Genomic DNA, 25,645 nt, shown 5'->3' with positions numbered 1-25,645 from the left:
TTTGTTTTAAAATGTTCTCCCGCTAATTTCCACTTATGGCCACGAGTTCTAGTATTTAGACTAATATTGAAATAGTCATTTGGCTGAACAGCATCCAGACCCGTTAGAATCTTATAGACCTGGATCATGTCCCCCCTCAGTCTCCTTTGCTTGAGGCTGAACAGATTTAGCTCAAATAACCTTTCCTCGTACAGTATGACATTCCTCTAAGACCAGGAATCATTCTCGTAGCTCTTCGTTGCACCTTTTCTAAGGCAGCAATGTCCTTCTTGAGGTATGGTGACCAAACCTGCACACAGTATTCTAGGTGGGGTCTTACCAAGGAATTATATAAGTGTAACATCACCTCCCTTGACTTAAACTCCACACATCTAGAGATATAACCCAACATTCTGTTCGCCTTTTTTATTGCTTCCCCACATTGGCGAGAGTGGGACATGGAAGCATCAACATACATACCGATATCTTTCTCATAATCAGCTACCTTTATTTCAGTGGAACCCATAAAATATCTGTACTGTATATTTCTGCTCCCTGCATGGATTACCTTACATTTATCTGTGTTAAATTTCATCTGCCAAGTATCAGCCCATTCGCTAATTAAATCCAGATCCCGTTAAAGCCTCTCTGCTGCTAGATTAGTATCTGCTACCCCGCCCACCTTAGTGTCGTCTGCAAATTTAACCAGTTTACTGTATGTATTCATGTCAATATCATTAATGTAAATTAGGAACAATAGTGGTCCTAAAATTGAACCCTGCGGTACCCCACTATAAACGGAGGCCCACTGTGACATAGTGCCTCTAATAACTACTCGCTGCTTCCTATCAGTTAGCCAGTTTTTGATCCAAGCTGCCACAGTTCCTAAAATTCCTGCAGCTTTAAGCTTTAACAAGAGCCGTCTGTGGGGGACAACATCAAAGGCTTTCTGGAAATCTAAGTAAATCACATCATAGGCCTTTTTGTGATCAATTTCACTTGTAGCTTCCTCATAGAACTCAAGCAGATTCGTTAAGCAGGATCTACCTCTCCTAAATCCATGCTGGCTATCCTTTATAATGTTATAGCGGTCTATAAGCGATGTGGACATTGTTGCTGGCTCTTCTGAAAATGAACTTTAGATGGTGGAATTAGTACAGGATTGTTTTTTTACTCAGTTTGTTAACACCCCTACCAGGGGAGATGCCATTCTTGATCTTGTTTTCTCTAATAACCAGGACAGGATTCGTAAATTAGACGTTTTAGAACCACTTGACAGTAGCGATCATAACATGGTTAAATTTGAGGTTAAGATTAGTGCCCGAAGAGCAAAGTCCAAATCAAAAATATATAATGTTAGGAAGGCTAACTTCAGTTGTATGACATTAAAACTAGAAACTGTGAACTAGATGGAGTTAAATAACAAAACTGTTGAAGAGGTATGGGAATTTTTTAAAAGCACATTATTGCAAGTGCAAGAGGACTTCATACCTGTTTCCAGCAAGAATAAATCTAGGAAATTGCAACCTAGGTGGTTTACTATGGAAATAAAGTATAAAGTAAGGAGGAAAAGGGCTTTGTTCCAGAGATGGAAAATAACTGATGATGACATAATAAAGCAAGAGTATCTAAATCTACAGGCTGAATTAAAAAATGATATTAGACGAGCTAAAAGGAATGTCGAAAGGAAGATCGCATTGGAGGCTAAGGATGACGTTAAAAGTTTCTTCCAGTATTTTAACTCTAAAAGAGCTCTAAAAGCTGAAATTACTAATCTGCAGGATAGTAAGGGTCTTATAATTGAAAACGACATTGACATAGTAAATGAGTTCAATGATAGTTTTGCACGGGTATTCACTGTTGAGGACACTAGTAACTTACCAGTTCTTATTACTAATACAACATCGTCTATAACTAATATATATATAACTGAAGCTGATGTTTTGCAAAGCCTAGCTAAGCTCAAAATAAATAAATCACAGGGCCCTGATGGCATCTTACCTATAGTGTTAAAAGAGATGAGGGATATTATTTGCCGACCCTTAACATTACTGTTTCAAAAATCCTTATCTGAAGGTGTGGTACCTTCTGATTGGAAGCATGCCAACATAACGCCCATTTTCAAAAAAGGGTATAGAAGTAATTTGTCAAACTATAGGCCAATCAGTCTAACTTGTATAACTGGTAAAGTTATGGAGGCTATAATCAAAGAGAAAATGGTAGATTACCTGGACTCAAATAACATTTTGAGGGATAGCCAGCATGGATTTAAGAGAGGTAGATCCTGTTTAACAAATCTGTTGGAGTTTTTTGAGGAAGCTACTCAGGAAGTTGATGATAAGAAGGCCTATGATGTCATCTACTTAGATTTCCAAAAGGCTTTTGATGTTGTTCCCCACAAGAGGCTCTCACTTAAACTCAAAGCGACAGGTATTTTAGGAACTGTAGCGACCTGGATTGATAACTGGTTAACGGATAGGAAGCAGCGAGTAGTTATAAGAGGCTCAATGTCACAGTGGGCCTGCGTTCATAGTGGGGTACCGCAGGGTTCAATTTTAGGACCACTTTTGTTCCTAATTTACATAAATGATATAGACACCAATATATACAGTAAACTGGTGAAATTTGCAGATGACACCAAGGTGGGTGGTGTAGCAGATACTGAACTAGCGGCTCAGCAGCTACAGCGGGATCTTAATTTAATTAGTGACTGGGCTGACACCTGGCAGATGGAATTTAACATAGACAAATGTAAGGTACTCCATGTAGGGAGCAGAAATATAAAGTACAGGTATTTTATTGGACCTACTGAAATAAAGGTAACTGATTATGAGAAAGACCTTGGTGTGTATGTTGATGCTTCCATGTCTCATTCTCGCCAGTGCGGGGAAGCAATAAAAAAGGCCAATAGGATGTTGGGGTATATCTCCAGGTGTGTGGAGTTTAAGTCAAGGGAGGTAATGCTAAGATTATACAATTCCTTGGTGAGACCTCACCTAGAATATTGTGTACAGGTTTGGTCACCATATCTTAAAAAGGACATAGCGGCCTTAGAAAAGGTGCAGCGTAGGGCCACAAGAATGATTCCTGGTCTTAGAGGAATGTCATACTGTACGAGGAAAGGTTATTTGAGCTAAATCTGTTCAGCCTCAAGCAAAGGAGACTGAGGGGGGACATGATCCAGGTCTATAAGATTCTAACAGGTTTGGATTCTGTTCAACCGAATAGTTACTTCAGCATTAGTTCAAATACAAGAACTCGTGGCCATAGGTGGAAATTAGCAGGAGAACATTTCAAACTGGATTTAAGGAAGCACTTCTTTACACAGCGTGTAGTCAGAGTATGGAATAGTCTTCCTGATAATGTAGTGCAAGCTGAATCCTTGGGTTCCTTTAAATCAGAGCTAGATAAGATTTTAACAACTCTGAGCTATTAGTTAAGTTCTCCCCAAGCGAGCTCGATGGGCCGAATGGCCTCCTCTCATTTGTATAGTTCTTATGTTCTTATGTTCTTATTAGACACCACATACGTAAATTAGGATGATCCTTACAACAGACATTGGTTATTGCATGTCTTTTAATAACAGCTAATCTGTATGACAGCAGACACACTGCTTGCCATCTTACCTCAGTGTGTGAAACTTCCAGCTTCTTGTCCCAGACATGTTTAACAACTGGGAGGTAACTCTTGTGATTGACATAACAGTGGATCTGAAGCACATGACAAAGACCAAGCCTGCTGTCTATGGCTTCCAAGACCTTCAGAACATGATGAAGTGCAAGTGATGCCTGAAGAGATGGTCCACCTTCCACCAGCTGCATTCTGCAGGGAATTAGGGCAATCTGTCCTGCACAGAACACAGCATCATCCACCTAGCCAATGGGAAAGACAACAATCACAATTAACACATTTATCCTTCATCATTTCAATGCTGCATTATGCTTCGTCAGAATGAGTGAATCATAATTCTCTTTTTACTAATAACAATTACATTTTTGATTAGAAATGGTTGATTACAAAAGGTGTTTTATACCTATGCAGCATTCATGCTGAGTAACTACGTACATATTGGGTTAATGTAACTGAGATAAAAGAATGCAATTAGTTTTTTATGAAATTGATATATTCATTATGGATGTTACAGATACTAGTCAGGTGTAATAAATTTGGAAAATATAGCGAACTATTTTAGGTAATTTAGGACCTGAAGATCACTTAAAACAATACCTATCATTATAAGGGTAGAGGAGTTGTTCATTCAGAGAAGCCTTTCTACATAACACTGTTGTGCTGAGCTCTTGCTTTTGGGGTTACTACTTAGATGTAGTACTATTAAAATAAACTAAAAGAAGATGTATCCATTAAAAAAATCAGTATCAAGGCGAGAAAACAAAAACATTAAAGGATTTCACAAAACCCAAACTTCTTTTCTGGAACCAGAACCTTTTCCAGAACCTGGGGCTGGTTGCACAAAACACCTTAAGTTTTCCCCTTAAGTATGACACTTAAGATTTAATTTCTCCTTTAATTTCTCCTTAGGGATTATTTAAGGATGTTGCACAGAACCCCTTAAAAGGTTTCCTTAGTTAAGGAAAAACATTAAGAGATTTACAACATTGAAAGACTACTTTACAGCAGTAAAATGATCCCGTTTCCATGGAGACAGTTCACATGCTTGCACTCGTGCCTGCTTGTGATACCCATTATCGCCTCACAAAGTTACTCACAAAGTAAAAAAAAATGGGAGAAAAGAAGACAAGAAAGCCAAATTGGTCAGAGGAGGAAAAGATTATACTTTTGGGGGAATACAATAAAAGAAAGAACATATTAAAAAGTAAATTTGATCCCCAAATAACAGCAAACAGAAAACAACGAATGTGGGAGGAAGTTGCAATGAAAATTAATTCAAGAAGTCTACTATTTGTGCTACAACGTTTTATGTTCATGATTGCAAACTAACTGCACACCCAGCAAACAGCAAGTCGTCCTTAGGTCGTCCATAGGACGTCCTCTTTTGGTCCGGATCTTGTCCTCAAAGGACGTCCTTAGGATATCCTGATGGAAAGTTTTTTTTACGTCCTTAGGATGACTTTTAGGGACGTCCTAAGGACGTCTAGAGGACCAGTTATGGACCTTTTAAGGACATTTTCAGGACCAGTTATGGACATTCCGAGAACATATTATGGACTTTCCGGGAACATTTTCAGGACATATTGTGTGAACATATTATGGGCATTAAGCCCACGTAAATCCCTTTTTCTAAATAATTAATATTTGACATTTTACCAGTAATACTAGGGAAATAAACATGTCAACACAGGGCATGGCCCCACAGAATGTGCCCTATGCTGCCCTGCATGGGCTACAGGCCCCTTCTAGCATCCCTGACCAGGATGAATGGACTAATCCACTGTGGCTGCAAGAAACTAGAAAGGGGGACTCTGGGAATGATTGCATTGTATTCCCCGGACAATTCCATCACTTGCTCTGCCCATCCAATCCGTATTCCTCCCACATTCACCAACTTGTACAAATTCTAGAAGCACTGGATGGATCACCTGGAAATGTGAAAGTTAATAAATGTGTTTTTATCTGAATGCTTGGAGTCCTTGTTGTGACTCTTACATCCGAAACTACACATTAATTTATTGCACATTCCACCGAATTAGGTGGTTAACTGCTTTTCTTTGAATGTCTTTGTGTCAAAATATTCATATTCTACATATATCTAATTAGTACCATGACTAATATTTTCCATTATTTATCAGTAAGAACTGTAACAAATACATTAATGGTAATATGCAGCCCTGGAAGGGCCATGTGGCCTGTAAAAAGATATGTAAAACATATTTTGAGTTACTGCTCTAACGGGATCAAAATGTCTGAAACTACCCCTTTTTTCATGTATATCACTACACACTGCTGCTTTGATTTTAGGGTAGTCTGTCTCAAAATTTGATCACCTGTTTGTCACCCATTCAATGTGCCTGTAAAGTTTGAAAAACTTTGAACAGCTGACATCTCCTTCCTTTGCTGCTATACAGCACTGCTACATTGTTTTTGGGGCAATATGTCTGAAAATAAAACCTGATGTAGATTTTCATCTATATTATCTTTTTGTGAATCAGTAAAGAGATCCATCAAATGCCTCTTGACATTCACAAGGTCAAATGTCATCTGCTTTCACCCTTCCCTTTGCTGCCACTAAGCAATATTGATTTTGGGGCAATTTGTCTCAAAGTTTTACCAGTTGCAATTTGCAATGTTTGAAAATAATCTGCTGAATTGTTTTTGAGTTATTGGTTCACATACCAAAGTATCTGTGGTGGCAATGACAGACCAGTGCTAAAGCCATATGCATTCCCTGAAGGCCAGGGAATACAATGGATAATATTTATATGATATTCATATTTTTAAGTCCAGATCTGCACCCACAAACCAATCCCCATGAGTGTTTTACCTTGACAGCCTGACTGTAGGGCCCAATGTTTGCGGGTGCCCAGTGGGACAGACTCTGAACATGCAAACAATGCTTGCATTCTGAAGCACCTTCAGGAATCAGCCCAACAGAGTGATGCAGCAGGCAGTCCATCTGAATCAGCTGTTTGCCAGGAAGGAGCGTCTCAAGACATACTCTAAGGAAATGAAAACCAGGCAGTATCACGTGATCATATTTCATGTCTTATATTTCTCCTTCAAGATCTTATGATAATGATCTCTCCATGAAGGCAATTGATTTCATTCAAATATCAGGTAGTTCAGTATAATGTACAGCATAAAAACAACAACTGACATTTGATAATATGTTTAATGGATGTCACTCAAATTTAGACAATTAAATCTTGACCTTAAAAGCATTACAAAGCTAAGGTACCTGGCAGGAGGATCGTGCTCAAAGAAGGCCTGGTACACTGAGTTTACTGCTGCAAAGTCCGCCATCCTCCTCAAGTACAAATGCACTAGGACAATATCTTTAAATACGCTTCCATTTTTTTTCAATTCACCTGCAAACAGTTTATCAATGACCAAAGGTAACTGCATAGCAAACCATTAGATGCTAACAATTGTTTCAAAATATATATCTGCATAATGAGCTTGGTTCTCATCATTTGCTCTAAAGATAATTTCTCAAATATGGACAATTTTCCATACACACCATTTTACCTAGAATTATAGCAATCATAACGATTTAGATTGTTTTAAAATGCTTAGCCTTAACTAGAACGGGGATCGGAACAATGGCATTGTATTACCCACACAGGTACATTATCTGCTCCGCCCATGTAATCTGTACTCATCCTGCACTCACCAACCTGTACAAAAGTATGGGATGGATCAACGGGAAATGTGAAAACCAATAAATGTGTTTTTACAGGAATTCTCCAAGTCCTAGTTTTTACATGTGACTCTGAGGCTACATGCACACTGCTATCTTTTTGTTTCAAACAAAAACAATTTCCATCCAAACAGGCATTTTCATATCACTGACAAAAGTATTTCAATCCACACTGAAACAAGTGAACGTATATATGATGTAGCTATTAGCCTACATTGGGAAGGAATTTACCAGGCCCTTATATATCCATTTTTACTACTTTTCATGCTGTGATAAACAACATGGACAGATGACAAAAAACAAGAAACATGCTTATTTACAGTATATATGAGGGATTAGCTACAGTCAACAAGAACAGAATTTATAATAAAGTCTTTTTAATCCTTGGGTCTTTCATTTAGAGTATACCAATTCCTTTCTCACAAAAGGGGAAAATATGGTTAATCACTCTCCTTTTCAGACATAGACACACACACACACACACACAGTTGAGAGTGAAGTTTGGGGCCAGAGCAAAGCCATTTATCTGTGCCAACCAGATATGGCTAAAATTTGCAGAATGGGGAGGCTAGTGACCAACAATCAATATAGACTATATTTCAGAATATTCAGAAAATCATCTCATGCCCCAGTATTAAAATTATTCACTCGTACAAAGATCCACGGCAAGTTAAGAGGGCAGGTCTCTGCATAGAAGATGGTGGTAACCGAGTAAATAATGATACAATGATCCTGTTCACAAGGATAAGCCTGCTGTCACTAAACGCTGTTGCTTCAATTTTGGTGCACAATTTGTCTCAAAAAATGAACAGGTTCCGAACTTCACCCATACAATGTACACTCAAAGTCTGAAAAAGGTCTGTCAAATACTTTTTGAGTTATCACGCTAACAGGATCACATATTTGAAACTATCCTTTTTTTGCTGTCACTATGTGGCGCTGCTTGAGTTTTGGGGCAATCTGTCTCAAAATTATATCACTTTCAGTTCGTGGAAAGTTTGAAAAAGTTCTGCCAAATGGTTTCTGACTTCTTACATACAAAAGCATAGGCAATGGCAGCAGAGCAATGCTAAAATCGTATGTATGGGAATATAATAAATAGGTGTAATTTCAGAGTTACATGTTACAATTAGGACTCAGTATTCAGGTAAAAAGACATGTATTGGTTTTCATATTTCCAGTACTTCTAGAAACTGTACGGGTTGGTGAGTGTGCAAGGAGTATGGATTAGATGGGTGGAGCAAGTGACGGGCCTGTGCAGAGACTATAATTTTGTCAGTCTGCAAGTCCCCTTTTCTAGTTTACATGTGTATGGGCAATGATTACTGAGGAATGAGTTTTGCAAAATATTGTCTCCTTTATATGAGTAGGTAGATTTACTAGATTTTCAGAAAAGTTCACTTAAAGGTTTGTATATGCTGAGTCAACATACCTTGTAACAATGAAAATGCTTGCTTTGTTTGGTCATGGATGTTTTGATCTTCAGAACAGGACCCAGCAATGTCACAGATCCACTGATATCCCAGTGCTGTTCTCTTTGAACTTTGAACAATGGTATCTTAAAGAATATTTTCAAAATGTTTTCAGTAATAGTTGTAGCATCTTCATTACACAATGAATAAATATGGATGACAAATGGACAATAAATAAAAATACTACAAAAATAAAAGGAAATATATTGAATGTACATCCAATGTTAATCCTAGTGTATTTATTTTCAAGTTCAGGAAAGTTATTTTTAAACATGAGCCATCCATCTATTCACTCACTTATCCTGAACAGTCAGGGGTTTAAAACACATCATTCATTCATTCATTCATTCATTCATTCATTCATTCATTCATTGTTGAAAATTAAGCACTCGAACAGAAATTGCTGTGAAATGCTTACACAAAAACCATGGTTTGTTTTTTATTGAATAAATAATTCAGATATATGTAATAACTTATCTACTGTAGATTTGCTAAAAGCTCTTAAAAAGCCATTGAATTTAAAATCAGTCTACATGATCAAATTAGTAAATTTATTCAAAGATTTGAGTTACTTTTTAAAAAATGTTCCTTTATTTTTCTTAAACCAGAAAGTGGTTGAAAACTATTTAAATCAACAAAAATTTTAAAAAAAAAATCCTAGAATCTAATTATTAATGATTTAAGAATATAACAATAGAAAAATAAAAATGCCCAAGATAAATGACAAGCCTAACTACATAATAAATGACAGTAATATATTACAATCTCACCACATTCCTCTTGAGAATAATTCACCACATCGCTGCTGTAAGATTTTGATGTGAATGTATCTTGGGTATCTTCAGACTTAGCAGCATGCTCCATTTCTTCAATGAAATTCTGGCAAGGACAACGCTGGAGATGGCAACACCAACTAGAGGAGTCCTGTAGCATTGCACAGTGGTACGGAAAAAGCTCACACAGAACAAAATTGACAAATAATTTCCACATATGAATCAAAAAAATATGTAAGGAAGGTTAGTAACAAGATTTATTAACTTCCACCTATTTTCCATAAATGTTTATCCAATGGAGAGTTACAGCAGATTTGAAACCTATATAGATTACGCATTACAGAGCTGAGCCCGGATGAAGTGCTAATCCTTTATACAGTATGAGCCATCATTTGATCCTTAGAAGTTTCCTCAGCAGATCCTTCTCTGGCCTGGGACTCTCACTGCCATATCATCAGGTTCCTCTGGACTCTTGCAGCAATTCCTTTATTCCATCATCGCACCGGTATGTATTTACACTGCCTCAATAAAGGACCAATTGTTGAACCTGATCTCTTCTTGCATGATTTCTCAGAAGTCTGTTTGGAGATCTGGGTTACTTTCAACTGTTTTGTCATTGCAATCTGCATTTAAGTTTTGGTTTTACAGGTGACAATTTTTCTCAGATTTAAAAAATAGGTTTATCAACAAAAAATACACGGTTACAAGTTGAAGTTTTAGCTAAAGTAAAACAACTTGTATTGGAAGGTCACTGCAAACAGAGTGAATACTCACGCAATGGTGAAAAAAATTTTAAACTGGAAAGGGAAGCTGTCAAAATGACAGCATCATATTCCCTGGACAACCCCACCACTTGCTCCGCCCATATCATCATAACCGATTTTTTCTTCTTCATGTCTCAGTCTAACTGACACGTGTATATTTCTTACATGAATAATAGGTAATAAAACGAACAGCGTCTCTAATTTTGATTGCAAAATATAGTGCAACCATTTCAAACGCTTTTCAAATTACAGTACTGTACAAATTAAACTACTGAACTGTGTATAATTAAAATATGCTATATAATAGTGTAATATTGTACCCAAATATTCAATTTTATTTATACAGCGTATTTTCACAACATTGTCTGAAAGCGTTAGCTGCAGCATCTCCGTGGCTCGTTTATGGCGGTTTATCATAAGCTTTGATGAGTCTATACAACACAAATCTGAATATTGAACAGCTTTAATTAGAACTCTGACAAATTACCAGGGCTGCCATACTTTTACAATATGATGTTTGTCGTGCTTTCATGGATCTGAAGCAGCAACCTCTCCTGTTCCCGTGTTTCTGTTTGACACTAAGAATAGCAAACACAGATTAACGCAATGTGTACTTAAGCACATATAGAACATACTAAGTTAAACATTCTCCGCTAGAATGACTGGGGATGTTCATAGTTACTTCATTGCTACACGCATACACTAATATCACTGTCCGGGAGTAACATCTATTCGCGTGAGCTATAGCTAACGCCAGCCACAAAGTTGAATGAATAAGACTCCCTTTCGTATCCGTGGATGTAAGACAAGGCAAACATCTTAAAGCCCTTCTCTAATTTACTCGTTGGTACTTTGGAGAAGGATTTACAAAAGCGATGTACGTCGTTGATCATAAGTTTGGGCAGGTCCTGTAAACGGCATGTATAAACCAATGCCATTTTTCACAGACCGGAAATGAGCGAGCCGCATTTCCATGAACGCGGAAGCCATTTTATTAATGTTAATAGAATTGTCAGGGTTTTTGAGCTGCCTAAACATTAAGGACGACAGTGGCTGGAACACGTTGTCAACCGAAAAAGCCCGCCCACGAGATGGCGTCTTATTTTTAACAAGCTCAAATCAGGTCACGCTAATCAGCATCAGGTTAAACAAAGAGAGGGGCGGGTTTTTTAAACAGAGCCGTTTAGGAGCTGAAAGAGCCGGCTCTTCTTCGTGAGGTGAGCCGGTTTGCTAAAAAGAGACGATATTCCCATTTGGTAGAGAGAGACACAAGGACAACAAGCAAGCATGCAAATGAAAATTATTGCGGCCGGAGAAATGATCAACCTCATTTTAATTATCATGCAATTAATTGATTTATCGTTTATCGCGACAGGCCTAAGTGGCATTGCTTCAATTTTGGGGAGATCTGGCTCAAAATTGAATCCGTTCCAGTTTGGCACCCATACCTCTGGAAAGTTTGAACACGCATCCATCATACAGTTTTTGAGTTATGATCTTAATGGGATCAAGTTGATAAGAAGGCCTATGATGTCATCTACTTAGATTTCCAAAAGGCTTTTGATGTTGTCCCCCACAAGAGGCTCTCACTTAAACTCAAAGCGACAGGTATTTTAGGAACTGTAGCAACCTGGATTGATAACTGGTTAACAGATAGGAAGCAGCGAGTAGTGATAAGAGGCACAATGTCACAGTGGGCCTGCATTCATAGTGGGGTACCGCAGCGTTCAATTTTAGGACCACTATTGTTCCTAATTTACATAAATGATATAGACACCAATATATACAGTAAACTGGTGAAATTGGCAGATGACACCAAGGTGGGTGGTGTAGCATATACTGAACTAGCGGCTCAGCAGCTACAGCGGGATCTTGATTTAATTAGTGACTGGGCCGATACCTGGCAGATGAAATTTAACATAGACAAATGTAAGGTACTCCATGTACGGAGCAGAAATATAAAGTACAGGTATTTTATGGGACCTACTGAAATAAAGGTAGCTGACTATGAGAAAGACCTTGGTGTGTATGTTGATGCTTCCATGTCTCATTCTCGCCAGTGCGGGGAAGCAATAAAAAAGGCCAATAGGATGTTGGGGTATATCTCCAGGTGTGTGGAGTTTAAGTCAAGGGAGGTAATGCTAAGATTATACAATTCCTTGGTGAGACCTCACCTAGAATATTGTGTGCAGGTTTGGTCACCATATCTTATAAAGGACATTGCGGCCTTAGAAAAGGTGCAGCGTAGGGCCACAAGAATGATTCCTGGTCTTAGAGGAATGTCATACGAGGAAAGGTTAGTTGAGCTAAATCTGTTCAGCCTCAAGCAAAGGAGACTGAGGGGGGACATGATCCAGGTCTATAAGATTCTAACAGGTTTGGATGCTGTTCAACCGAATAGTTACTTCAGCATTAGTTCAAATACAAGAACTCGTGGCCATAGGTGGAAATTAGCGGGAGAACATTTCAAACTGGATTTAAGGAAGCACTTCTTTACACAGCGTGTAGTCAGAGTATGGAATAGTCTTCCTGATAACGTAGTGCAAGCTGAATCCTTGGGTTCCTTTAAATCAGAGCTAGATAAGATTTTAACAACTCTGAGCTATTAGTTAAGTTCTCCCCAAGCGAGCTCGATGGGCCGAATGGCCTCCTCTCGTTTGTATAGTTCTTATGTTCTTGTTTGTATAGTTCTTATGTTCTTAGGTTTTTCTGCTATCATTATGCAGCACTACTTCAATTTTGGGTTGATCTGTCCCAAAATGTAATCACCTTTAGTTCCTCACCTTGTGCAAAATTTGAAAAAATCTATCAAATGGTTTTTGAGTTATTGACTCACATACTAAAGTGTCTGCAGCAGTGGACTGGTGCAAAAACTATATATATTCCACTACATGCAAAATTTTTCCACCGAAGATTAAAATTTTTAGTGAAAGCAAAACTCACATTAACTTTCTGTTCTGTATGCATTTTTAAAAAGCGCAGAAAGCCAACTGGAGCAAAAGCATCTGCTGAATGTATCACTGTTTCCATGGAATCTCTGCAGAAAAACCACAACAGTCAGTTTATAAAAGCTGAGAATGTTCCTGCTTATGTATTCAAATCCATGACACCACTGCAAGAATAGTTAGATGTACCTTTAGCTTTCATTATAAGAAGGGTAAATATAAACCAAGCCATAAGTACAGGCAATACATACATGAGAATTTTTTTTTTGAAGAGTGGACAGTCCAGAGTAAAGGTCTCATACTCTCCTCCTTCACCACAAACATGTACTCCATATTTTTCAGAAAGCTGCGAGAGCACAAAGCATGTTAAATGACATTAAATGTTTTTAGACATCCTTTAGGTTGACTTCCAATCATTTCATTATTTCTATTTTTTAAAGATTTTAAACATGTTGCAATTTAGCTGGGTCATTCCATTTTAATTCAACAAATGGCCATTACAATTTGGCTGGGTCATTCCATTTTAATTCAACAAATGGCCATTGCATCACCATTTTTGATTAAATTTGGCATGTGTATTACACATACCTTCTAGATTCTACAGTACAGTGCCACCAGAAAGTATTCACACCCCTTCACTTTTTCCACATTTTGTTACGTTAGACTTATTCTGAAACAGATTTGAGTATAGTTGTTCCTCAAAGATCTACACACAGCACCCCATAATGACAAGGCAAAAACAACTTTTTACAAAGATGTGCAATTTTTTTTTTTATTGCAAAAAGCTTGTTAATGCAGTGCTTCATAATTATTCACACCCATGGCTTAATATTTACCTTTGTAAATGCAATCACAGCCTCAAGTCTTCTTGGGTATGCCTCTACAAGTTTGACACACCTGCTTTTGGGGATTTTCTCCCATTCTTGCATGTAAGCCCAGTCAGGTTGGATGGGCAGTGCCAGTAGACAGCCATTTTTTAGGTCTTTCCAGAGATGTTTGATTGGATTCAAGTCCAGGCTCTGGCTGGGTCACTCAAAGACATTCACAGACTGCTCCTGAAGCCACTCCTGTGTTATCTTGGCTGTGTGCTTTGGGTCATTGTCATGTTGGAAGATGAATCGTCGCCCTAATCTGAGCTCCAGAGCACTCTGGAGCAGGTTATTTTGAAGAATCTCTCTATATTTGGCTGCTGTCATCTTACCCTCTATGCGGACTAGTCGCCCAGTTCCTGCCGCAGAAAAACATCCCCACAGCATGATGCTGCCACCACCATGCTTCACAGTAGGGATGTTGTTAGCCAGGTGATGAGCTGTGCCTGTTTTTCTCCAGACATGACACTTTCAGTTCAGGCAAAAAAATCAATTTTGGTTTCATCAGACCAGAGGATTATGCTTCTTACAGTCTGAGAATCCCTGTGTTTTTTTTGGCAAACTCCAAGCTGGCTGCCATGTGCCTTTTAGTGAGGAGTGGCTTCAGTCTGGCCACTCTACCATGAAGGCCTGATTGGTGGAGTGCGTTAGAACCATCCAGGCGGCCAACCATAGCTATCTCCAGAAGGGAACACTGGAGCTCCGCCTTAGTGACCATTGGGTTCTTGGTCACCTCTCTGACCAAGGCTCTTCTTCCCCAATTACTCAGTCTGGTCAAGCGGCCAGATCTAGGGAGGGTCCTGGTGGTTCCAACCTTCTTCCATTTCCGAATAATGGAGACCACAGTGCTTTTCGGGAACCTTCATTGCTGCCTACATCTTTTGTATCCTTCCCCAGATTTGTGCCTTGCCACAATCCGGTCTCAGAGGTCTACAGGCAATTCCTTGGACTTCATTGCTTGGTTTCTGCTCTGATATGCACTATCAAATTTGAGACCTTATATAGACAAGTGTGTGCCATTCCAAATCATGTTAATATTCCAGAAATCGTTATCTGCGGGTGTGGTACCATCAGATTGGAAGCATGCTAATATAACACCCATATTCAAAAAAGGGGATAGAAGTAATCCAGCAAACTATAGGCCAATCAGTTTAACTAGCATTACTGGAAAAATAATGGAAGCAATAATTCAAGTGAAAATGGTAGATTACCTAGATGCAAATAACATTATAAAGGATAGCCAACATGGATTTAGGAGAGGTAGATCCTGCTTAACGAATCTGCTTGAGTTCTTTGAGGAAGCTACAAGTGAAATTGATCACAAAAAGGCCTATGATGTGATTTACTTAGATTTCCAGAAAGCCTTTGATGTTGTCCCCCACAAACGGCTCTTGTTAAAGCTTAAAGCTGCAGGAATTTTAGGAACTGTGGCAGCTTGGATCAAAAACTGGCTAACTGATAGGAAGCAGCGAGTAGTTATTAGAGGCACTATGTCACAGTGGGCCTCCGTTTATAGTGGGGTACCGCAGGGTTCAATTTTAGGACCACTATTGTTCCTAATTTACATTAATGATATTGACACGAATACATACAGTAAACTGGTTAAATTTGCAGACGACACTAAGGTGGGCGGGGTAGCAGATACTAATCTAGCAGCAGAGAGGCTTCAACGGGATCTGGATTTAATTAGCGAATGGGCTGATACTTGGCAGATGAAATTTAACACAGATAAATGTAAGGTAATCCATGCAGGGAGCAGAAATATACAGTACAGATATTTTATGGGTTCCACTGAAATAAAGGTAGCTGATTACGAGAAAGATCTCGGTATGTATGTTGATGCTTCCATGTCCCACTCTCGCCAATGTGGGGAAGCAATAAAAAAGGCGAACAGAATGTTGGGTTATATCTCTAGATGTGTGGAGTTTAAGTCAAGGGAGGTGATGTTACACTTATATAATTCCTTGGTAAGACCCCACCTAGAATACTGTGTGCAGGTTTGGTCACCATACCTCAAGAAGGACATTGCTGCCTTAGAAAAGGTGCAACGAAGAGCTACGAGAATGATTCCTGGTCTTAGAGGAATGTCTTACGAGGAGAGGTTAGCGGAACTGAATCTGTTCAGCCTTGAGCAAAGGAGACTAAGGGGGGATATGATTCAGGTCTATAAGATTCTAACGGGTCTGGATGCTGTTCAGCCAAATGACTATTTCAATATTAGTCTAAATACTAGAACTCGTGGCCATAAGTGGAAATTAGCGGGAGAACATTTTAAAACAAATTTGAGGAAGCACTTCTTTACACAGCGTGTAGTCAGAGTATGGAATAGTCTTCCTGCTATTGTAGTGGAAGCTAAAACCATGGGTTCCTTTAAATCAGAGCTAGATAAGATTTTAACAACTCTGAGATATTAGCTAAGTTCTCCCCAAACGAGCTTGATGGGCCGAATGGCCTCCTCTCGTTTGTAAATTTCTTATGTTCTTATGTTTCATTAACTGAATTTACCACAGGTGGACTCTAAGTTGTAGAAGCATCTCAAGGATGATCAGTGGAAATCATATGCACCTGAGCTAAATTTTGAGTGTCATAGCCAAGGATGTGAATACTTCTGTACCTATTACGTTTAAATGTTCACATTTTTTTTTTTTTTTTATAAATTTCATAAAATGTCTGAAAACATATTTTCACTTTGCCATTATGGACCATGGTGTGTAGATTTTGTAAAAGAAAACCACACTCAAATCTATTTCAGAATAAGTCTGTAACGTAATAAAATGTGGAAAGAGTGAAGGGGTGTGAATACTTTCTAGTGGACCTGTATAAGTAAGTTTTTTTTCAAGCAAAAGTTCATCTTGCAAACTGCATGTTTTCAAGGTACTTTTTGGTTATTAAAAAAACAATGAAGAGCTATTTTTGAACCTCAAAAAACGACATGTTGGAGGAGGGATATTTTTTTACTTTATAAGGAGGAATGTACTCTGTTTTCAAAGAAAAAAGTACTGTTACTCAAACAAATGCAGAAATTATGTCTTGCATACAAATATATATATATATATATATATATACACACATATATATGCATACATATACACTCACCTAAAGGATTATTAGGAACACCATACTAATACGGTGTTTGACCCCCTTTCGCCTTCAGAACTGCCTTAATTCCACGTGCCATTGATTCAACAAGGTGCTGAAAGCATTCTTTAGAAATGCTGGCCCATATTGATAGGATAGCGTCTTGCAGTTGATGGAGATTTGTGGGATGCACATCCAGGGCACGAAGCTCCTGTTCCAAAACATCCCAAAGATGCTCTATTGGGTTGAGATCAGGTGACTGTGGGGGCCATTTTAGTACAGTGAACTCATTGTCATGTTCAAGAAACCAATTTGAAATGATTCAAGCTTTGTGACATGGTGCATTATCCTGCTGGAAGTAGCCATCAGAGGATGGGTACATGGTGGTCATAAAGGGATGGACATGGTCAGAAACAATGCTCAGGTAGGCCGTGGCATTTAAACGATGCCCAATTGGCACTAAGGGGCCTAAAGTGTGCCAAGAAAACATCCCCCACACCATTACACCACCACCAGCCTGCACAGTGGTAACAAGGCATGATGGATCCATGTTCTCATTCTGTTTACGCCAAATTCTCTCTCTACCATTTGAATGTCTCAACAAAAATCGAGACTCATCAGACCAGGCAACATTGTTCCAGTCTTCAACTGTCCAATTTTGGTGAGCTCGTGCAAATTGTAGCCTCTTTTTCCTATTTGTAGTGGAGATGAGTGGTACCCGGTGGGGTCTTCTGCTGTTGTAGCCCATCCGCCTCAAGGTTGTGCGTGTTGTGGCTTCACAAATGCTTTGCTGCATACCTCGGTTGTAACGAGTGGTTATTTCAGTCAAAGTTGCTCTTCTATCAGCTTGAATCAGTCGGCCCATTCTCCTCTGACCTCTAGCATCAACAAGGCATTTTCGCCCACAGGACTGCCGCATACTGGATGTTTTTCCCTTTGCACACAATTCTTTGTAAACCCTAGAAATGGTTGTGCGTGAAAATCACAGTAATTGAGCAGATTGTGAAATACTCAGACCGGCCCGTCTGGCACCAACAACCATGCCACGCTCAAAATTGCTTAAATCACCTTTCTTTCCCATTCTGACATTCAGTTTGGAGTTCAGGAGACTGTCTTGACCAGGACCACACCCCTAAATGCATTGAAGCAACTGCCATGTGATTTGTTGATTAGATAATTGCATCAATGAGAAATTGAACAGGGGTTCCTAATAATCCTTTAGGTGAGTGTATATACATATACATATATATATATACATATACTTATAAATGACCACCATGTACCCATCCTCTGATGGCTACTTCCAGCAGAATAATGCACCATGTCACAAAGCTCGAATCATTTCAAATTGGTTTCGTGAACATGACAATGAGTTCACTGTACTAAAATACAGTCACCAGATCTCAACCCAATAGAGCATCTTTGGGATGTGGTGGAACGGGAGCTTCGTGCCCTGGATGTGCATCCCACAAATCTCCATCAACTGCAAGATGGCTCAATGTCACAGTGGGCCTGCGTTCATAGTGGGGTATTGCAGGGTTCAATTTTAGGACCACTTTTGTTCCTAATTTACATAAATGATATAGACACCAATATATACAGTAAACTGGTGAAATTTGCAGATGACACCAAGGTGGGTGGTGTAGCAGATACTGAACTAGCGGCTCAGCAGCTACAGCGGGATCTTAATTTAATTAGTGACTGGGCTGACACCTGGCAGATGAAATTTAACATAGACAAATGTAAGGTACTCCATGTAGGGAGCAGAAATATAAAGTACAGGTATTTTATGGGACCTACTGAAATAAAGGTAGCTGATTATGAGAAAGACCTTAAGAACATAAGAACATAAGAAATTTACAAACGAGAGGAGGCCATTCGGCCCATCAAGCTCGTTTGGGGAGAACCTTGGTGTGTATGTTGATGCTTCCATGTCTCATTCTCGCCAGTGCGGGGAAGCAATAAAAAAGGCCAATAGGATGTTGGGGTATATCTCCAGGTGTGTGGAGTTTAAGTCAAGGGAGGTAATGCTAAGATTATACAATTCCTTGGTGAGACCTCACCTAGAATATTGTGTACAGGTTTGGTCACCATATCTTAAAAAGGACATAGCGGCCTTAGAAAAGGTGCAGCGTAGGGCCACAAGAATGATTCCTGGTCTTAGAGGAATGTCATACGAGGAAAGGTTAGTTGAGCTAAATCTGTTCGGCCTCAAGCAAAGGAGACTAAGGGGGGACATGATCCAGGTCTATAAGATTCTAACAGGTTTGGATGCTGTTCAACCGAATAGTTACTTCAGCATTAGTTCAAATACAAGAACTCGTGGCCATAGGTGGAAATTAGCGGGAGAACATTTCAAACTGGATTTAAGGAAGCACTTCTTTACACAGCGTGTAATCAGAGTATGGAATAGTCTTCCTGATAACGTAGTGCAAGCTGAATCCTTGGGTTCCTTTAAATCAGAGCTAGATAAGATTTTAACAACTCTGAGCTATTAGTTAAGTTCTCCCCAAGCGAGCTCGATGGGCCGAATGGCCTCCTCTCGTTTGTATAGTTCTTATGTTCTTATGTTGTTAAGATGCTATCCTATCAATATGGGCCAACATTTCTAAAGAATGCTTTCAGCACCTTGTTGAATCAATGCCACATAGAATTAAGGCAGTTCTGAAGGCGAAAGGGGGTCAAACACCGTATTAGTATGGTGTTCCTAATAATCCTTTAGGTGAGTATATGCAGTTCACTATAAAAAAAACTGACTTTTTTACTCCAAGCTCTTAACTGTTTTTATAACCAAAAGACTACAAGATGAACCTTGACCTTGACATGATTTGAAAAGTACTCTTTCTGAGCTTTCCAATGAGATATAGCTGAAGTTAGGTAATTATAAAAAGTTAGATAATTAGAAAACACTGAACTGTTTTTTGCTACCCGAGCTGTAGAAAAGGCACTTTTTAAAAAAATAAAAAATAAAATCAACTAAAATTTATGAGCTCTACAAGGTACGTGAAATTCACATTCCAAATTTCCTCAAAATCAAAACTAGACCCTATTTAATGTTTTGCATGCTGAAGTCTTCATGACATGTTAAGTCATACCTTTCATTTTGATCTTCCCAGCTTTCACTTCTGTATGAAATATCCACTAAAAGTTAATATATATGTTTATATTAAGAAAAAATGCTCAGAAGCAGTGCTTCCCACCTGTTTAAGATATGGCTTCATTTGAACCAAAGATTTTCCTAAATGCTTTTCTGGATCCAATCCTGAAAAACAACACAACACATAAAAGCCACTAAATTAAAGATAAGAAAGAATACATGTGTTAGTTCCAGTACAAAGAAAAGAAACGACACAGAACTATTAACACTTTTAAGAAAACTTCACCTCTTTTGAGAATTAGGGTCATCCAAGTAGGGGAAAAAAACACGCAAAAACAAACATTTATCATCTGCTAAGGTACTAGAAACTATCCTAGCCTCCCATATTTAATAATTATTGATATTTTTATTGATCCCATGGAGAAATTCTCTTTATGCTTCCCTCAATTTGCTCTCTGTAAGTGAGAGCAAGCTGGTTGTGAGGAGCAACCATCCACAGCAGCACCTAGGGAGCTGGGGGTAAAGGGCCTGCAGATGTGCTGAGGCTGGGCTTGAAGCAACAACCTTCTGATCACAGGCATTTGATTACAGGTCAGGTCCGGTCAGGTTGGGGAGCATGCCCTGATGCAACGTGTTGCTGCACCCACCACACGGCAAAACTCCTCAGAATCCCCGCCAGCGAGGCCCCAGGCAGACACATAGTCCAGTCCCATCCTCCGGAAATGGCCATCCATCTGCCACAGCCAGGTGTTACGTGGGCATCCCCTTGGCCTGGTCCAGCCCCTCAGGACCTCAGCAATGAGGATCCTGCGAGCCGGATCACCCTCAGGAAAAGGCGCAACGTGGTCGTTGTGTCATAACTGATGCTCCCTCACCCTGGATAATACAGATCCCTGCAGCCTTCCTTACCCCCAGGTGATTCACCACCCATGCAATCTCAGTAAGATAGGGTAGTTCACAGCTGATCGGAAGATCAACTTTGAGAACCGTGGAACCAGAGATGTTCAACATCCTAGCTGGTGGATCAGCATTAAACAACTGCTCAAAGAAGCCTGCCCAGTGGGTCACAGCTGCAGTGTCATCCATAAAGACCATTCCATCATCCGCTCTGAAAGCAAGTCTCAGAGAAAAAGATTCAAATATGCATTGATTCCTTTGTAAGTAGGACGTGGGTCACTAGACCACAGATGATGTTACCTGCTCATTGATTTGTCTAAAAAACGCCTCCTTATCTGCCCTCAGAGCCATTCTTCTCAGTTCCCAGTACAGACTGGAATTGCCACCAAAACGTGTGCTGCAACTCCTCTTGATAATACCCATTTGATTACACTGTAGAAAAATACTTGCTTTCTTCAAATAGGGTGGTGTTCAAATAAATATTTTCAACAAAATTCACTTTCAAAAAATATTTGGTGCAGTTATGAAGAGGATATTGCCTCTTCTACTTATCTTTGGGAGACTGTCTCTTCAACCTGACTGACAATCACAGTGAAAACAGATTAAATGGAGCGGTCCAAAAAATCTTAGAGGACTGTGAAGCTTCCCTTTCAGATTCTTAATTACTACACAGAGAAATGTACCATAGATCTCCAGCTCTGGGACTGAACAGCCCAACAAAAAGCAAACAAGTAAAAATCAGAACCTAGACAATCATATAGAGTATAAGCAATGGTTAAGTGTAGTTAGAAGGCTGATATTGGTAAAGGCAAATCTCAATTTATCATATCACATATAAATGTATCAGAGAGAAGCTGCTGGTTAAAGAAAGATCCACATTCAAATTTGACTTAATTTATTCACAACAAAGATGGCTACCTCTCACCTCTGGGGCTGCAGATTCCTAACCTTTCTCTGCATGGAGTTGACATATTCCTTGAACCACTCTGCCTAAGTCAGGGGTGGCCAATCTTATCCACAAAGGGCCCGTGTGTATGCAGGTTTTTGGGATAACCCAGGTGTGAGGACTCTTCGGCCAATCAGTCCTCTAATTAGTAATCTAATTAGGGAGTTGCAGCGAAAACCCGCATACACACCGGCCCTTTGCAGATAAGATTGGCCACACCTGGCCTAATTAACCAATGCCTATAAATTTCCCTAGTGTAGGAATGTGTGCCCTGAGACTGGCATCCCAACCAAATGAAGTCCATGCAACCTTTGGTCTAACCTGAATACCATCACACTGCACAATACACATCCAATTATAATTAGTCCAAAATATAATCAGGCACTTGGTTATTGTCAGGAGAAAAGCAACCGTATGGAGCCATACGCTTCTTGACTGAAATACCCAAACAATCAAATTTACAATACTGTGTAAAAGTCTTAGGCAGTCAAAAGAAATGGTTAAAGCTATTTATCTGAGCAGCAAGTGCATATTGCATGATCACCTTGTATTGAATTGTTCCAAAAAACACACACAATTTAACATTAAAACATAAGAAAATTAAGAATAAAACAGTAAAAATAAGTACGAATTTCTTCAGTTCTCCAAAAAGTTACTGATATCTAGTTGGATAGCTAGATGAACATCACCTCAGTTCCCAGTCTTCTCTTCAGGGGCACCTGAGCTAATTAACGAATTAGTTACATTTCAATACCAGCTCACTTAATCTGGTTAGTTAAAAAAAAATCAAGGAGATGTTGATTAGATATAAAGGTGTGTTAGTGGTAAAAAATACATGGGTGTATTGAATGGTTGCTGCAAATACTGGGGTAATTTTAATACTTTTGAGATGGCTAATCTAATACACTTTGATAGACATAATAGCATAGTTTTACACCAACATGATCATTTAAACTTGCTGCCTAAGACTTTTGCACAGTACTGTCCATAAGAAAATTCTCAGTTGTAAACCTTATACCTACCAAATGCTGCAACTTTAATAATAATGGCATCTAGTCCACTTGATATCATTTCACTAAGCAAATCTTCTTGGTCTCTGCGCCACAAGTAAGCCAGAGGCTGCAGATGAAGACGTGCACACCTACAGAACAAACATATGGGAAAGCAGAGCTGGATATAAGCTCACAAAAGTTCAAGGACAATTAGAACTTTCATAACTTTTTGCTGTTGACATGACTATAGGGCACTTTGATTTTGTTCCCAGAAATCATGGTTTCATGTACAAAAGTAAAAATATTTCAGAAGTTCTGAAAAATTTCTGATTCCCTTCACAAATCTTTAGATCTCATTCAGTCTATAGGTTTATATATATTTTAGCATCTGTGCACTTTATATATTTTGCTGTTTTTTCGAAATTTATATCTGAACATATATGTTTGAAGCAACTAAGGATTTACTGGCGTTAGATGTAATCTAAGTGTGTTTGTCATATTTATGACCAGGATTAGTTTACTGGAATGAGGAAAATCTGCTCACACATTTTCCACTCTGACTCTTTGGTAGTCTGACAAAATGGCCCCCACAGAAACAGCTTCAACTCCTTTGTCCTCCTGTTAGGAAAAGGCCAGGGTTGTTTCTGGGGAGCTCTCAAAATATTATGAGAATACATAACATAAGAGACACGTGTCTTTTTATCAAAACAGACTGACCAGATGAATTCAAATGAAAGCTAGGATCCATAACAATTAACTGCTTAAATAAGAGAAGACAGGTTAAAGAAGGGTTTTTAAATCTTCAGCCAACTGAGACATGAATTTTGTAAGAGGGAGAATAGATTTAAAATGACTCTGATCCAAAATATAATGCTGCTGCTATATTGTAATGCAACATTGTCCTGTGCGTATTATAGCTGGGAGATATCTAAAAAATATCAGGATAAGCCATAACATCATCCTTATTCATCTAGCACCCCCCACCCCAAACACATACTTCTGTATATGTGCGTGTGTATGTATGTATTACGAGTGTAACGGTTGTCCTACGGTTCTGTGTGTCACAGTTTTTGAACCATGGTAATGGTATGGTTTCGGTATTAAGAAGAAAATAAAAACATATGTACTTAAACAATTAACTCTTTTTTTCCATATAACTCCCAGTCAAAAAAAGAATAATAAAAATCACAGCATGACTAACTAGGCATACTTTATTTCTACTGCATAAAATCAAGGAAAGAAAAACATTAAAAGTGTTTCTTAACTCTGATAACCAGTAGGTGGTTTGTGTATTCTCTTTAACAGTATACATAGTATGTATAGTGCCTGTACAGGCAAGATCAAATACATTTTTGGAAGAAAAGATTTGGTATTCCATTGGTTCTTCATAAAGAAAAAGAATTTTATTTGAAAAATAACTGAAAATTGAGACTGAAAAAAATTGAGGAAAAAAAATATTTTATTTTATAACGACATTTAAATTCTAGCCCTTGAAAAGACGACGACCCAAGTTTTCAGGAAAAAAAAACGTTATTTTCGCACCAATACGTATAGGAAAATGACGAGCATATCGCAATAGGGTGGTTTAAGTATACATAGTGAACTGGAGAGGGCATACTGAAGAGTTTAATATTTATAGTATATTATATACAGTACAATATACAATATATATATAGTATATATATTGTGTGTGTGAATGTTTTTATTTTACACTGATAGTAAATGTATATTGAATCGTGACACACCAGCACGCACACCTGGCACCAAGTGAGGAACTTCAATTACTTAGCCCAAAGGAAACTGTGAAAGCTGGACAATTTATATGTGTAATCTGCTAAACAGTCTGCATTAAAACTTACCAACTGTGGGATGGGGGGGGTGCTGATCATCATTTTGTTTTTTTAGTTTAGTCTCTGAAGAAGATGATTAGCTGGCAAGCCAGATTTAATAATTGTTTTAAATCATGCTGCAGACTATGTAAAACTGTCAGAAGAAGTTTTTTATACTGTGGTGGAAATGTAGGCTAGAACACTAAGCTCAAAGTCAAATTATAAATCTTTATCTTTGTGTGTAGACTAAGCCTACTTCCCTAACAAAGGCATTAATTGTCGGTTATTCACTGTCAGATATCGAATCCAGGATACATCATCGATTACTGATAATACTGTCATATCACCCAGTCTTGGTTATCTGAAATAGCCCACCAAGTAATAAACATCCAATCCATGGCAGTGCCCAAAAAGGCTCACTGTCAGACTCTGAAAATTCTGAAAGAATATTGACACAAACTGTACAGATCAAAATGAGTTCACTGTGACACTGCATCCTCTCTATCTTGCATGCATTTCAATCTGTACACTCAGTGTATAATATGCCCCTGCTTACATCCAGCTGTCTACTATAATTATTTAATCCTATTTATGTTCCCAAACACTGAATTAACACATTAATCATTCATTTGTCTTTAGCATATGCGTAAGAATCCATTTCCAGCTTT

General features: G+C 38.6%; 1 protein-coding gene across 4 annotated transcripts in view; it reads right to left on the bottom strand.

The window, feature by feature from the left end:
• dph6 (diphthamine biosynthesis 6) overlaps positions 1 to 25,645 on the bottom strand; it is a 37,565-nt gene that overhangs the window by 10,593 nt on the left and 1,327 nt on the right. For 3 of the 4 annotated variants that reach the window (XM_072698926.1, XM_072698923.1, XM_072698925.1), the window contains exons 4-13: positions 23,693 to 23,766; positions 23,179 to 23,297; positions 20,417 to 20,478; positions 13,521 to 13,615; positions 13,268 to 13,361; positions 9,558 to 9,711; positions 8,748 to 8,873; positions 6,854 to 6,983; positions 6,440 to 6,614; positions 3,606 to 3,851 (exon numbers count right to left, since the gene is read on the bottom strand). In XM_072698926.1, coding sequence (XP_072555027.1) covers positions 3,606 to 3,851; positions 6,440 to 6,614; positions 6,854 to 6,983; positions 8,748 to 8,873; positions 9,558 to 9,711; positions 13,268 to 13,361; positions 13,521 to 13,615; positions 20,417 to 20,478; positions 23,179 to 23,297; positions 23,693 to 23,766 — 1,275 coding nt within the window. Of the gene's footprint in view, positions 1 to 3,605; positions 3,852 to 6,439; positions 6,615 to 6,853; positions 6,984 to 8,747; positions 8,874 to 9,557; positions 9,712 to 13,267; positions 13,362 to 13,520; positions 13,616 to 20,416; positions 20,479 to 23,178; positions 23,298 to 23,692; positions 23,767 to 25,645 lie in introns of those variants that run through there. The other variant, XM_023811263.2, reaches the window with a different exon arrangement.

Source organism: Paramormyrops kingsleyae, chromosome 14 (genome assembly GCF_048594095.1).
Source record: "Paramormyrops kingsleyae isolate MSU_618 chromosome 14, PKINGS_0.4, whole genome shotgun sequence".
Lineage (NCBI taxonomy): Eukaryota > Metazoa > Chordata > Actinopteri > Osteoglossiformes > Mormyridae > Paramormyrops > Paramormyrops kingsleyae.
Note: the sequence above shows the minus strand (reverse complement) of the source record. Positions and strands in the feature narration are given on the sequence as shown.